The sequence below is a fragment of the Lissotriton vulgaris genome, chromosome 10 (assembly GCF_964263255.1).
Source record: "Lissotriton vulgaris chromosome 10, aLisVul1.2, whole genome shotgun sequence".
NCBI classification, from domain to species: domain Eukaryota; kingdom Metazoa; phylum Chordata; class Amphibia; order Caudata; family Salamandridae; genus Lissotriton; species Lissotriton vulgaris.
This window is the reverse complement of record NC_141698.1, coordinates 1,058,790,412-1,058,806,536: the sequence shown is the minus strand read 5'-3', so window position 1 is coordinate 1,058,806,536 and position 16,125 is coordinate 1,058,790,412. Positions and strand designations below refer to the sequence as shown.

Here is a 16,125-nt window from a genome sequence, read left to right as displayed (position 1 = left end):
CAGTTCTTTGCTTTCACACAAACACATATCCATTCCCATGCTATTTACTTGCAATGCTTCACGTTGCCATACAACATTCCTTGAAAGTCAAACCTATTGGCATTGTCAATGCTTGTTCTCTGAGGTCCTCAACATACTTGTGTTGTTGCTGTTTGCTTTCTGTCCCCACTGCTGGATTCCGCGGTAGCGAGGATAGTGCCAGACTATAAATGCAAACCAGGGGTAACAGATGGTGTGCCTAGCTCCCCTATTGACGTTCATGGTACTTCCTGCTAACCTGCATTGCAGACTCCATGACGCTGTTGTAGTGAATGGCTAGTTACAGGACATGGGAACATGTCCTGCGGGGGGCGTCGGTTTCCATGCCTGGCCCACAAATCAGGAGTAGTATCAGACAAGACATTCCATGTCAATGTAGGAATTTATGTAGGCTTGAGACAAGCAGTGCTTAATTTATGCCTGTGTTTGCCAGGGCTCGGCCTGTGTTTTCCAGTGCTCCGCACAGCACTTGATTCTTAACACCGGAACTTATTTCTGACAGTTCACCACACAGCGGCGCTGTCACTCTATTTTTCTGCAGGACCCCATTATAGATTGCTTAAAATTTACATATATATGTTAATTGAAATAACAATAAATGGTCCAGATTTAGCGACCTGGAATAATCCACATGGTCACATTTATTGGAGAGTTTTGGTTAAAAGGTAACAGTGGCATTGGCATTTGACTGCTCAGGCAGCTCCAGTCGTTGCCCGTGAAATTACTCCGACTCTGGCACTTTATGTTTTTTTACAAATGAATCACTGGAGACAAGTATCCTCCCGCGGTGGGCGGGTGCTCGGACATTATTTATTATTGTTTTTAGGCAGCAGAGCTCAGGCGGCAGGCGATGAGACGTACCGCGCACTGGCGGTCCCGGCGGACCTCCGCTTTGATACTTGGATCTACTTCTCGGCGGAAGGATCAGAGAGAAGGATAAAAAGGTGCGGGCAGCGGGGCATGCAGGGAAGGCTCTCGGGGTCCGCGACACCTCCACTGATAGTCAATGGAGTTGCTTTGATTTCTGCCTTTGATAAATAAAGTGTCAACAGTTTCAAAGGAGGAATGGAGGCCTTTTGGGTATCTTTTGTACAAATCTCTTCTTGCTTGGCCTCAGGGTAGGGGCAGTCTGTCTGCCCACAGTGCACTAACCACCAATCAACAGAACAGAGCCGTCAACACAACGCGGCAGTGCAGTGTGTATTCACAGCACAACGCAGCAGTGCTCTGTGTATGTACAACATAACGCAGCTGTGCAGTGTTTATGCACAACACGTCAATGCAGTGTATATGGAAAACACAATGCAGCAGTGCAGTGTGTATGCACAACTCAAAGCGGCAGTGCTCTGTGTATGTACAACACAACGCAGCTGTGCAGTGTTTATGCACAACACGTCAATGCAGTGTATATGCAAAACACAATGCAGCAGTGCAGTGTGCATTCAAAACCCAACACAACGTGGCAATACAGTGTGTATGCACAACACAGCGTGGATGTGCAGTGTGTATGCACAACACAACGCGGCAGTGAAGTGTTTATGCACAACACAATGTCGCAGTGCAGTGTGTATGCACAACACAACGCGGCTGTGCATGCAAAACCCAACATAACGCGGCAGTGCAGTGTGTATGCACAACACAACGTGGCTGTGCAGTGTGTATGCATAGCACAACACTTCAGTGCAGTGTGTATGCACAACACAATGCAGCTGTGCAGTGTGTATGCACAACACAACACAACACGGCTGTGCAGTGTCTATGCACAACACAACACGTCAGTGCAGTATGTATACAAAACACAATGCGGCAGTGCAGTGTGTAGGCCAACACAATGTGGCAGTGCAGTGTCTATGCACAACAGAACGTGGCTGTGCTGCGTCCATGTAAAACACAATACAATGTGGCAGTGCAATGTGTATGCACAGCACAACGCGGCTCTGCAGTATGTAAGCATAACACAATGCAGCCGTGCAGTGTGTATGCACAACTCAAAGCGGCAGTGCTCTGTGTATGTACAACACAACGCAGCTGTGCAGTGTTTATGCACAACACGTCAATGCAGTGTATATGCAAAACACAATGCAGCAGTGCGGTGTGTTTGCACAACACAACACAGCTTTGCAGTGTCTATGCATTACACAACACGTCAGTGCAGTGTGTCTGCAAAACACAACGCGGCAGTGCAGTGTGTAGGCCAACACAATGTGGCAGTGCAGTGTGTATGCCCACTTAGAATGAGTTTCAATATAATAACGTCATATGACTATATACCGTATTTACAGGTGAGTTATTTGTAAGGGGTTGTGCTGGATTACCATGTTACTCTGACGTATAGTGTGCTGACAGCCTTGCAGTTCAGTTGCACTTTCATAAAAATCACGAAAATTTAAGGCAAGGCCACTGGAATTATGTGATTGTGTGGCAGTGAGGTTTTACGTATAAATGTGACTTTACCACATAATTCACCATCTGCTGCATAGTATGCAGATTTTAACAAAAAAACAGTCCCTAGCTCAAATAGTACAAAAGTTACAAAAATGCAGCGACACGTGTTGCAGCACTGTGGAATGCACTTTGCAAAGGTTGACTGGCCACCTTTTTGTTGCTTATTGCTATTTTTGGTTGCTGAACTGGTACTTATGGATGCATCCTATGCCCAGACAGTATTAACAAGTGCAAATATGCCCACAAAATGAAGTAAAAGATTCACAAAATGTGTCGCATTACGCAGCACAATGTGCCTTTATTTGCCATCTAACTTAGTGAACCCTGCCACGTAATTCACCCCTCTCTCGCTGCTTCATTCCAGTGGCCCTGATTTAAGGGAGACGTACAGGTATATCAATTCTGTCCATACGATTAGGTCTGATTCCCTTTAAATCCGTTTTTGTTGGTTAAATGCCACTAGGCCTGTACCTACTCTCATTACATCTAGGTGCTTAAGCATGTTTAAAGAATGTTGTGCATAGCCTGTGCTATAGAGGTTATAAATATTTACTTAGTTTTTCAAAAATGATTCCATTGGCCAGAAAATCCAATCATTAATAAATGTTTTTTAGTGTGATTTACAATACTGTGTCTAACCAACATGTCCTTGTTTACCTTAGCAACAGGAGCAAGACCCCACAAACCTTTACATCTCGAATTTACCCATTTCCATGGATGAGCAGGAGCTTGAGAACATGCTGAAACCCTTCGGACACGTCATTTCCACCCGGATATTAAGAGACGCCAGTGGAGTGAGCAGAGGAGTGGGATTTGCAAGGTGAGTCCCTTTGTGATTACAGTGTCAGTGTCCGCCTTTTAATTTCATTTTTCTTATGTGTGGAAGGTCATCTTGACTGTACGCAAGAAACAACGTACAGAATTCAGGTGCATATTCACAAGACCCTATAACCACCTCAACGTCACTTTCAGTCACACTGTGATGGCGATAAGGGCTTCACCTTATTTACAAGGGAGAGTTCTTAAATCTGCCTTGTAAATAAGGCAGCCATTCATGCTGTATTCAGCATGAAAGGGGTGGGCAGTGGGTGTTACAGTGGGCGTTCCACCGCAACACCCATTGATTTTGATTCTGACCACTATTTACAAGGGTGGTGTAAATAGGAGGCAGCGCTAAAATTAGGACCAGGGAAAACCTGGTCTTAAACAGGCGAAACGAAGAGAAATTCTTTATTTCTCCTCGTTTTTGCAGTTTCCATGCGTGCTGCTGTGTGCAACACACATAGAAACAGCAAATTGCCATTGATTGTTTATGTGCAGGAAGGTGACACTTCCTGCACATAAACAATCAAAAAAATAAATGACATTTTGCAACTTCTATGTGTGCTGTATTAAGCAGCCCACATAGACGTTACAAATCAGCATTTAAAGATTGTTTATGTGAATGAAGAGGACATTCCTGCACATAAACAATGTTCCCCTCAACGCAGACGCCAGTGATTATGTGCACGGGTGCCTGCTTTGGTGCTAGGCTCTAAGTTTAGCACCAGTGCAGGGGGAAACGCAGGGATGCACCATATTGTTGTAAATATAGTGCCTGCCGGCATTTCTAAAGGTGCGGAGTGTGACGTTAAGTCAGGAAGGCTAACGCAGCACTCTGTCACTTTATTGTAGATATGTCCCTCGGTGAGATACATTGCTGCGATTTAAAATGGCCGAACATTACTTCGTCTGGAAACATGGCCTCTGGTCTTTTGGTCCTGGCTTGTCCTAAACCTGAAGAGATCCGAAAAAAAGCCAACAAAGATTAACCTTTGTCTGGGCTGCCGGTGGAGCAAAGGTTGTCTTTTATAGTATGAGAGGAAGTTATGTTATGTTATGTTATATTATGTTATGTTATTAAGTCATTTATAGAGCGCGCTAACACTGATTAGTTTCTTGGCGCTGAAATTGACAGTAACACAAACCAGGGTGGAAGAGGTGGATTAAAAAGCTTGTCTAAAGAGCCAGGTCTTCAGTGCTTTCCGAAAAGGTAGAAGGTCTTGGCAAGATCGGATCTCCATGGGAAAGGTGTTCCATAGGCAGGGGGCTACTGTTGCAAATCTACGTCCACCAGAGCGTTTGAGTTTAAAGGGGGGGGGTCTGGAGCAGGGCTAGATGGAGTGAGCGAAGGTTACGGGAGGGGACGTGTCTGGTGATCAGTTGATTAATAAATTTAGGGCTTTTGCCATGTAATGACTTGAAGACCATACAGCCTGCTTTAAAATAGCAGCGTTGTATGACTGGAAGCCAATGCAACTTGATGAGAAGAGGAGTCGCCGCCTGCCATCTAGGTTGCTTTAGGATCAGCCTAGCAGCGTAGTTCTGCACCATCTGGAGGCGCTTAAGTAAATAGTTGGGGAGACCTAGGTAAATGGCATTTGCGTAATCCAGGTGGGACAGGACAGTGGCGATCACAACCTGGGTAATCGCTTCAGGCGTTAGTAATCGCCTGACCTTCCTGATTTTTTTTAGCTGATAGAAGCATTTGGAGACCACTTGTCCCACTTGTGTTTTTAGTGAAAGATCACTATCCACAATTACTCCAAGCGTTTTAGCCGAAGGTGATGGTTGCAGAGCTTGAGCCAGGTCTGCAGGCCAATAGTGAGGGCCCCAGTACTTAGCACTGTCCCCCGTCAGTACCAGTTCAGTTTTACCTGGATTTAATTTCAGTTGATTTTGATCCATCCAGGATTTAATAAACCTCATGGTTGACTGGAAATGACTCACAGAGTCTTCGGAGTTATCAATGGTGAAGAGTAGCTGCAGGTCATCTGCGTAGTTAAAAACTCTCACCTGTTTGTCCCTCAAGGTTTGTATAAGGGGGAGTATGTATAGGTTAAAAAGGTGAGGTGACAGGGAGGAGCCCTGTGGCACTCCACATGGGATGGCTTGTTTAACACCGGTCAAGTCCCCCAGGCGCACCGCTTGGGATCGGTCCTCCAAAAAGGACCTCAGCCAGCAGGCCGCCACGCCCTGTATGCCGGTCTGTCCGACACGGTCGATCAAGATGTTGTGGTCGACCGCGTCGAACGCGGCCGACAAGTCCAGTAGTACCAGGGCCTGGGGAGAACGTCTGTCTGCGCAGTCTCGGAGTGTATCCAAGACTGCGGTGATCACTGCCTCCGTAGAGTGTGCTGGCCGGAATCCGGCCTGATGAGGGTCAAAGCAAGAGGACTCCTCCAGGAAGTTGGAGAGGTTTTTCACCACGCGTGCCTCTAGAATTTTCGCCAAGTAAGGCAGTAGGGAGATAGGCCTGAAGTTTGCCTTGCATCCAGGATCCGCCCAGGGTTTTTTTAATAGGGGTATAACTGTCGCTTATTTAAAAGTAGACGGGACAATGCCCGAAGAAAGGGAGTTATTTAAGAGGGCAAGAATAGGGGTTGGGAAAGTGGAGAAACCTCCTTTCAAGATGCGAGGGGGACAGATATCCAGTGGGGAGCCAGATTTGACTCTCGTCGTTAATTCAAGCAGCTGATCATAGGTTATAGGTTGAAAGTTGGTAAGGGTGGCAGAGCCTGTCCTTATTGCCATACCAGTCGTGAGTGGGGTCTTCGGTTGAGGAATGCTAGTTTTTATGTCTGTGATTTTGTCACTAAAGTAGGAGTTGAGTGAATCACACAGACACTGGGTGGGGATTACTTTAGGACAAACATTCTCCAGATTGGTCAGTTCGTTGAAGACAGAAAAGATGTCTTTGGATTTATTTGATGAGTCCAGAATACGAGAAGAAAAATACTCCACCTTTGCAGCAGAGATGACATTCATGTATTCCTTCCTCGCCCTAGTATATTTGGTTTTTTTCTCAATGTCATAGTCACGACGCCACAGGCGCTCGAGCTGACGGAGAGCCAGTTTCCTGTTTTTCAACTCGGCAGAAATTCGGCATTAAAGTGTGGAAAACCCTTCTGTCCTCCCCAGCGTTCCCCTGCTCTTTAAAGATGGCGGAGGAAGGCCAAAGCAATCCATAGCAGAGCTTTCCCTGGCTCTACCGTCATGTCTGTCAAGTGGATTAGGTGGCTTTTCAATTTGGAAGTAAACCAGAAAAGCAGAGCCAAAATGTAGTTCTGGGTTTATTGAAATGGGTAGGGTTGTGTGTCTCCGAGATACATAGACCCACATGCATCAACCTATTTAGGAAGTGCAAACGGTGCGAATCGCAAAATTCGTCCGTTTGCGATTCCTAAATAGGTTTCTGGGATGCATCAAGCATTTTGCGTGAAATCGCTATTTTTAGCGAATTCCAAAAATGCGATTGCTTTTAAGGAATCGCAAATTTGCGATTCCTTAAAAGCAATGCATGATTAATTTAAAAATTGCGAATTCGCAAATCTGGGGTGCAAATTACCACGAGGTTGAACCTCGTGGTAATTTGCGAAAATGTGTTAAAATGCTCTAATTTGCATTTCAAAACCCTGTCATGTTACAGACACACATGTCCTTAGGACATGTGTGTTTGAAACATGCACTTCAAAATACATTTCAGGGGTGCAGGGGGGGGGTCCAAAGGACCCCCCCTGCACCCATTGAATGCATCAACTTTTTGCGAATTCTAATTTGCGAATTCGCAATTCCCATTGGCCCATAGGAATCAATGGGAATTGCGAAATCGCAAATTGGAATTCACATAATATTTGCGATTCGGTAAAAATTGCGATTTTTACCGAATCGCAAATTTTATGCACTTTCAATCATGCATCCCGTTTTGCGATTCGGTAAAAATCGCAAATTAGGAATCACAAAACCGGACTTTGATGCATGTGGCTGATAATCCCTTATATCGTGACATTGAAGCCAAACCTCTCTAGTTGTGAACTGGGCTCAGAAAGGACATCAGACGGAGAGTGACTAGGAAAAGCCTGGCTCTGCTTATGCATCTGGGCCCATCCGCGGCGTTTGAGACTGCGGGGAACATGTTTACTCTGAAGTAATACCAAACCTCCCTGTAGTAATGTTAAGCATGAGTACATCGATTTATCAGTGTAAAAGGCAAAAGCGAATTGTAAAAGTGAATTTACACTCATAAATTAAGCCATTTGCACCTGTAAGAATGATGGGTCAGATGTACAAAGCTTTTTTTTCCGTTCACAAATGCAGAATCTGGCTGTTTGCGAACAAAAAAGGCATTTTTTAATATACAAACTCTATCACTGAATCGCAAATTGGATTTGCGATTTGGTATTAGGAAGGGGCATGTTTAGAGCGTCCCTTCCTGATACTGAATTGCAGTGATAGGTGTGAATGTTTTGCGACTGCATGCAGTCGCATTTTACCCATTTGCAAATGGGAAGGGGTCTCGAAGGGAGCCCCTTCCCATTTGCCCCTTGTGAATGTTTGTGAAAACATTTTTAAAAGCAGTGACCCTTTCTTAAACCACGAAATTCATAGTGATCAAAGTCTAAGAAAAGTGATTCAGAATATGATGACTTCACATGTAAAACACTTTTTAATATTGTGTACCGTTATAAAAATGTAAAGTAAACTTTACATTTTTTTTTAAATGCATCCCGTTTGAGGAAAACGTGCTTGATTTTTACAAAAAAATCCTCTTTTGAAAAGCAATCACAGACACATGTTAGTCTGCTGACCCCAGCAGGCCACCATCCCTGGGATTTCTGCGATTCCCAATCGGTCGCAAACGGAAACCCACCTCATGAATACTAATGAGGTAGGTGTATGTGCGACCCACTGGAAATCGCAAAATGTATTAAACACACATTTGTACATTGTTGTTTGCGATCACCAACTCACTGTTTGGAAATCGCAAACACTTACCTGATTAGATCTGGCCCCAGGGCACAAGTCCGACAAAAAAGAAGTGGGGGGACGCTGACGTCACGACAGGAAGTGACATCACGAAAGGTGGCTTGCACCATCAGACTCATTGCCTCTCCTCGCTCACCCCTTGGATGCGATTGCATCGGAGAAGCCAGCGCGTGAGCAGCGTTCTGAATGAGCTCCGACCTCACCCCAGAGAGGCCAAAGAGTGAATGTGTGGTTCCATTTGCTCCAGTAATCGAGCTCATGGTAAAATAAGTGGGGGGACGCTGTCCACCCGCCTGGTACCCCGACTCGATTCCTGTCAGGCCCTATGTGTACTATCTGTGCGGCAGCTTGTGGAACCAGTCCTTTTACTATTTTCATGGATTGGACTAGTATACTATTGTAGTTTGGCAAATGCAGCAGATTACGCATGCACAATATGTTGGTGCAGCAACTGTCGATTTTTAACAGTGGCAAAAAAACACCACAGCTGGACAATCTAAGCCACCTGAGTCCTGAGACAGGTTTGGTCATCTAACGCGCAAAAGCAATCTATTTGGCACCAGAAAAGGTTGGTAAAAAGTAGGATGTCCCTTACTTATAATAGTGATAAATTTGCAGCATGCTTGTGTCTTGTGTAGGCAATAGGCATGTTGTGAACCCAGCGAGGAGCGAACCCCCTTTTCATGCCCTTGGTAATCATGGCTGGCTCTGACCAAGCTCACATTACCGGCCACCTGAAAGACCTCCACTGGCTTCCCGTCAACAAGAGAATAACGTTCCGTCTCCTCACCCACGCTCACAAGGCCCTCTACAAACTAGGACCCGAATGCCTCAACACACGACTGTCCTTCTACACACCCAACCGCCAACTAAGATCCTCCAACCAAGCGCTTGCCGCAGTCCCGCGCATCCACAGATCCACCATGGGAGGAAGATCCTTCTCCTACCTGGCGGCCAAGACCTGGAACTCTCTCCCCGCCTCACACAGAACCACATTTCCTTCAGAAAGGAACTTAAAACCTGGCTATTCGATAAATAATGCACCCCCTCCCACAAGCGCCTTGAAACCCTATGGGTGAGTAGTGCGCTATACAAATTCCTGAACTTGAAATTGAACTTGACAGTTCTTGCAGCTTTATAGAGGGGATGTGGTTAATGGGCTCGCGCGCCTCTCCGGTAAGCCACAACATTCTAAACAGGCACATTAATTCATCACACGCTCCTTCCTAACTGCTGCCACACAAGAGCATTGTTCTTCTTGAGCTGAGGCGAGGAAGGGCTCTCAGAACACTGGAATGGCTGCTGACTCTGCCCACTTCATTTTTACCAGTTTCTTTGTAACCTTCCCTGGTTGTCTTTGAGGTAATCCTTGGGGTGGAATAATGCTGTTTTCAATGCCATGTCAAGTGGAGTGAAGCTGCTTCCTCAGACACAAAGAAATCCACTTATATCGGCCTCTGTGGCTCCATTCAGACTTAACTAAGCGGACGGTGTGGCGCGGCGTCCCTGGGAGGCCATTGTCCCTGGAAGCGGGAGCGCAGTCAAGGGTCTGTTGTCGCTTTCGCTGCAGGCGCCCGCTGTCGGGTCCTGTTATGCTGCATCATCCGGTGGTGGCAATTTCATTTTAAGACACAGAGCGCATTGTAATGAGTTGAAATGGTTCCAATGCAGATTGCAATATGGCGGCTGTCAAGTCGAGGAGGCCACATAGGGTTTGTGGCGCGCAGTGCCAGAGAGAGGGCGGAACGCATATGGGAGCCATGAGTGGAGAGCGAGAAGACGGGCTTTGCAGGAAGTCCACCTTCATACCATAAAGCCCATTTGCTGGTTCTCTGGTTTCACCGTAAGCTACTCGGAAATACTGACCTATCTGTGACCTGGTGCACGTGGCTCCAGAAATCGACTCAGCCTGGGCACGTGACATTTTAGACAAAAATGTGTTCTCTGTCTTGAATCCATACTCAGTGTCTTCAGTTCTAGCACTCCTTCTCAGTGTTGTTTTAAGGATTTTGGGGGCCCCAGGCAAGAAATACTTCAGGGGCCCCTTCTTTGTGTCAACTTCGCATTTTGTGTCCATTTTCTGCTAATTCAACCCCCATGATACCAAGCAATATTGAGTAATAGGTTAAAGGTTGAGACCGAGAAATAGACAGAGTGGAGTTAGAAAGTTAGTTCATTTTCCCAGGGTGCCCCTTGGAATTTGGGGGCCTTGGGAAATTGCCAACTCTGCCCATGCCTTAAAACGTCTCTGCTCCTTCTACGTAAGCAAGACCTACCTTCACTGGCAAGGACTGGCATCGCACACAGACCTTCCTGGGTTCTACCTGGGCAACTATAGCTCATGATGACACTGACCCCCAGCATTATACACTGAGTCTAAAGTGACAGTAGAGGAGACACAGTGTTGACATGGACTCCCTGCTTTCAACACCAGCACCACTCCTTCAACAGGAAGACCCACGCACACTGGAAAGGCCTCAGGCCCGGACTGGCCGTAGTGGTCACCGGGCAATACCCCGGTGCGCCGTATGGGTGGGTGCCGGTTTTGACCCCTGGGGGCCGGTTTTGTTACAGGGCCCTGTAACAAAATCGGCCAAAAACCGGCCCTGGCAAAGAGCTCGGCAGCACCTACAACCTCCCGTGGGGGAGGGGGGACGGCCAAGCACTTTGCCAGGGTCGGTTTTGGATCTCAGTCCGGCCCTGAAAGGTCTGGCATCAAAGGTAGAACTTCCTGGGGTTTCTGTGTGCGGCCAGGTATGTCGCTGTCATGTGTTGCTGAATCGCAGCATTATGCATTCGGCCTAAGCGGGCAGAGCGGTGTTGACATGGGCTATCTTCCTTGACCCTTGTTCAGTGATTTCTGCACCCCTGCACCATCAACTGAGCCAGTGTCCAGCGATAGGTCTCAGAATCAGATGTTCTTCAGCATAAAGCTTGTCGCTCATCCGGGGGCAGTTCCTGATCAAAAACACACCCAATTCCATGTAAAATCGTGGCCTCATTTTTTTACAAAATATTCCAATTTGCATGTATATGGCTGCATTTTTCCCCTCTGGAACATTCTGAATCTCTTCTCTGAGATTGTGTTCAGTGTGAGTTTAGTGGTTACAGAAAGGGCCAGTATTGAGAGCAGGTTAGAGCTCTGTGCAGGAGTCTGCACACCCCCGGCGATGTGACAAGAGTTTTCTGACGGTGCACTGGAATGTAAGGTAGTATCTTTTTTATTGTCCAGGCTGAGAGTAAAAAAGGCAGATGAGGTCACCGTGTTCGTGTGATCTGTGTAGCTTAGTTTGTCATCTGTAAGAACTCCTAGGTTACAGGTCTTCCTAACAGGTATCAGTGGGGAGCTCATTACCCACGACCCGCAAGCCGGGGTCCAAAAGAAGGGTTGACCTCCATACAAAGGTTGCATGATGTTACAACGCATACTTCTACAATGCATACATTTACAACGCAGTTTTTGCATCGCAACATCCTTTACAATGCATTCCATTACATCACATGACACTACATGGCATTTTAAGAAACTACCTTTACAACGCATTCCATTACATCGCATACTACCTTTACAATGCATACCATTACAGCGCATAACATTACATTGCATTTAAGGTAAGTATTGGATAGTATAGGGGTAACAATTACTATTCTATCTCCAGGGGGTGCAACAGTAGGGTAAGTGTTGGATAATGGTATGTGTTGTAATGGTATGCGTTGTAATGCCTGCGTTGTAGTGACATGCAACGTAATGGTATGCGTTGTAATGGTATGCGTTGTAATGCCTGCGTTGTAGTGACATGCATTGTAAAGTATGTTGTGATGTAATGAATGTGTTGTAAGTGTAGTGCGATGTAATGACTGCGTTGTAAAGGTTGTTTCCCCCATACAATATAACTTCAGTCTTTGCTAAATTAAGGTTTAGGCCGTTCCTGTCCATCCAGGTATTGACTGCCAGCAAGAAGAATCCCTGTCCAGGAGAGTGCAGGGGGGGCTTAAGACCTGATTATGTGCTTTGCTATGCTGCACTGTGTCTTAATAATCACTGGCAGTTTTGAATTTAGGGTTAAAGGACACATCCCCAGGGCAAATGAAACTGACCCCCCCTCATCTACCTTTATGTTCCCCATCCCATGTTTGGGCCCATGGTGGGAAATGTGTCACCGGTGACCTGTGTTGTATTTAGAATGGCAGGTCTACAGGCCAAGGTGCCTAAAGATACTTTCCACTAGTTTGTAGTACTGGACGTCTGTGTCCACTGCCCATGAAAAAATGAAATGCACAATCTACTATTCAGGCGGCTTGGTCAGGAAAATATAATAAATTAAATTTCAATGTATTGAAAATATATTCTGAGATATGACTACAGACAGTGCTTGTGTGAGAATGATGTGATGATGGAGGTCTTGACAGCTGGTCAGTACTACAGGTGACAAAGACCAAAGGTCTGAGACTGAACATTTGCTGGCTTCGAGACATTGTCACCAAAGATCCTTATTGTTATTCACGCGACCATCGTCTGTTCTGTGCCATTCGGTCCAAGTTCCTATAGCCAGCGTTGTCCAGAAAACACTCACGTGAAGGTACAACCAAACGGCCACACACATCTGTCCTTGTGTACAAAACTGGCAGCCGATACAAAAGCAAAGGTGCCAGGCCACAAGTCACCCACAGCCATGTGTTCACCCAAAGTGAGGAGTCCAGTCCTATGCCGGCTTCGAGGGGTCCAGGCTGCAATATACTAGTGTGTCGCATGTCCTACCACTCCCGCAACCGAGTGCATCGCCACATCTCACAAACTGACAGTGGCGGTTGGCTTGTACGGATGGTGGTCAGGCGGGGAGAGCCCCATAGATTAAATAAATAAGTTGACTTACCTTTCCAACATGCTGCATGACGTCGTCCTCCCTCAGGTGTCTCCTCTCCTCCGGGAAGCTCCAGACCAGGAAACTGCATTATCCAATCCTGGCTCCTCTCACAGCATGAGAGCAGTACAAGGATTGGATAGAGCGGCCTCCCTCAGCTCTCATAAGAGCACTGGAGGCCTGTGCTTCTCTTTCCCACACTTAATTCGGCTATCTGGCCTCTCTCCACTTGCAGTCTGCATTGAAACTCAGCCTCTGAAACTGTCTTCCAGGTGCTTTGCCCCACCACACGGTCCTGATGAATTTTACTCAACTGTAGAGTGTGCTATCTGCCACCCCCTGTGCCATGCTAGCCAAAACAACATGCCAGTTCAATTACATGCTAGCCCTATGCAGTGGCACCTCAGCGTGTCATCTCGACCCCCGGTCAGTCCTACATGCTGTGCGTATTGCTTGTGCCATGCCTTTCCAGTTCCATATGCTAGGCCAGCCACACTTGTGTGCCAGTTCTATCGGACATGCCAGCCCCTGAGCGATGCCAGTCCACTGCCCCATTCCAATTAGATATGCAGCATCAGTCCAAACATGCCTTGCATTCTCCTTGTGCCAACCACTAGAATATACCAGCCCCATGTGATACTGTAAGCTCCTTTGCAATTTCAGTAAACTATGCCATCTGGGCACTTATGCCATCCCCCATTTTCTGCCCAGTCCCATCAGTGTGTTGTTCCCAAACAGAATCCCGGCGCCATGCATGTTAATGATCTGTGTTATGCCACCGTTGTGTCCTGCATACAACCTGAGCAAAGCCTGCCCGGTGCTCCGGAATTGTCACATGGTAAGCAGATGTCATGCCTGCAAAATGGCTTGTGAATTACCAGCAGCATAGCCCTCCCATGAACTGTGCAGCACCACCACCCTGCCCATGTAATGCCTTTGGCAAGGCTACGGTGCCCTGGCACTGGCACATGCCATGGCTTTACTGTGCCCCGATCTGGGCAAGTATAATGTCACAATCATGCCACACTAATGCTCTGCTAATCTATTTTGGAATGTCAGTAGCATGCCCTGATAATGCCTTCTACAATTCCAATGGTGTGCCCTGGGACGACTCAGCGTGATGCCAGTGCCCCAACATGTCCATGCTATGTGCAATGCTTGTACCGTGCCCTGGTTATGCCATGCAGCATCAGTACCTAGCACCGGAACTCTCATCTGAAATGCTAGACCAGTGCCCAGCTAATAGCCGGCAGAATGGCATCACCATGCCCTTCCAGTGCCAGCCTGGTTTAAAGAACCATGCCACACTCCTGTCCTGTATAGTGCCAGTACCTAGCCTGCTATTGGTGTGCAGTGGCTCCTATCGGCATGTGCATAAGGCAGTAGCGTAAAAAGTATCATTAGCCGCCAATGCCAAGCTTCTCCTGTCGCTGTGGTCTGTCCGGAGCCAGGTGCTGGACTCTGCGGCGGCGGCTGCTCCAGAGCTCTGCAGCGGCTCTGAGAAGGGGCTGCAGAGTGACGAGGCTGGCCCAGCCCACAGCGCCCCCCCCACAGTGAGTACCGGGGGCAGCACGCTTGGGAACTCCATCTGCAAGTGACTGGGATCCCCACTGGGGGGGAGCAAGGGGAATCCTTTCCCCTCCAAGCCTGAGGGTAGGAGCAGGTGGGGCCTTCACAGACCACAACTACCGCCGTCGCAGCACCAGAGAGAACGAGACCCAAAGTGTCCACTCTCTATGCTGTGCAGACACGAAGAGCTCACACGGATGGCATTAAAGGGGAAGACCCTGATAAAATGACCCACTAGCCACCTTAGCAAAGGGGTGTCCCTGCCTGTGACGAGTATATTCTCGTCAGTCGTAAGAACCCCTGGCCGACTCGAATATTGATGGGGCACACCACATCCAATTGTGGCAAAATGGCAAAGGCGCGGCAACCCCCCAAATACACTGTAGACCAGAGATGGGCGAGACAAACTGAGCACGGCGCTGCTTAAAGGACACCGTGCTCGGTTTCTTTTTCTTTTTAACTTTAGCACTGAGCGCGGTGTCCTTGAAGCGGGAGCTGCGCTCAGTGTTACAGTTAAAAGATAGATAAATAAACAGAGCGAGTTGTCTTTATTATAAAGAAGGTCGCTCAGTGCCTCTCATTTGCTGCGCGTAAACAAGTTTGTCGCTTTAATACTCTCCAGATTAGATTACTATAACGCCCTTTATTTGGGTATTAATAAGGGGCAGCTGCAACATCTGCAGTTGGTGCAAAACGCTGCAGCTAGGCTGGTGACTGGAGTTCCTAAACACCATTCAGTCTCATCCTCCCTTCGGTCTCTGCATTGGCTCCCAAGTGACCGTAGGGTCACGTTTAAGGCTCTTTGCCTTACTCATAATGCCTATTATGGCCGGGGCCCGGGCGGTATTAAAGCTTTATTTCATCATTACATCCCTACTAGGAACCTCAGGTCGGCCAGTAAGCATCTTCTTACGGTGCCTAGATTTAAGCGGCTGAGATGGGGTGGACGATCCTTCCCAGCGATTGGCACTAAGTTGTGGAATTCTCTTCCTGACAAAACTGCTAGACCATGTTCACACAGTGTGTTTCGCAAAATGTTAAAAAACCTGTCTGTTTCCTCTGACGTTGGTCTAGGGGGGCCTTGGCTGTCTGCATTTATCTTCCGCTGTTAGCGCCTTGACGCCCTTGGGCAAAGTTAGCGCTTCACAAATTTTATATTCATCCATTCCTTGAAGCGGTGCCGCGCTCAGTTTTAAAGTAAAAAAGAGTGCTTACCCAGTAATTTAAGATGACCGTATAACACCACCAGTACATGATCGAGTCCAGATGGGCCGTTCGAGAAAGAGACAGGGCGGTAACCAAAAAGCCTCCTTTTCAATGGGAAGCCAGCGTTCAGCATAAATGCTGACACAACTCAATGAAATGAAGGGCAGGGCTTAAACTGAACTTCCAGAAAATCCCAACT

At 47.2% G+C, this 16,125-nt stretch overlaps 1 protein-coding gene across 3 annotated transcripts in view; it reads left to right on the top strand.

The window, feature by feature from the left end:
- RBMS3 (RNA binding motif single stranded interacting protein 3) overlaps window positions 1-16,125 on the top strand; it is a 1,376,050-nt gene that overhangs the window by 956,511 nt on the left and 403,414 nt on the right. For all 3 annotated transcript variants that reach the window (XM_086942113.1, XM_086942115.1, XM_086942114.1), the window contains exon 5: window positions 3,147-3,304. In XM_086942113.1, coding sequence (XP_086798239.1) covers window positions 3,147-3,304 — 158 coding nt within the window. The remainder of the gene's footprint in view (window positions 1-3,146; window positions 3,305-16,125) is intronic.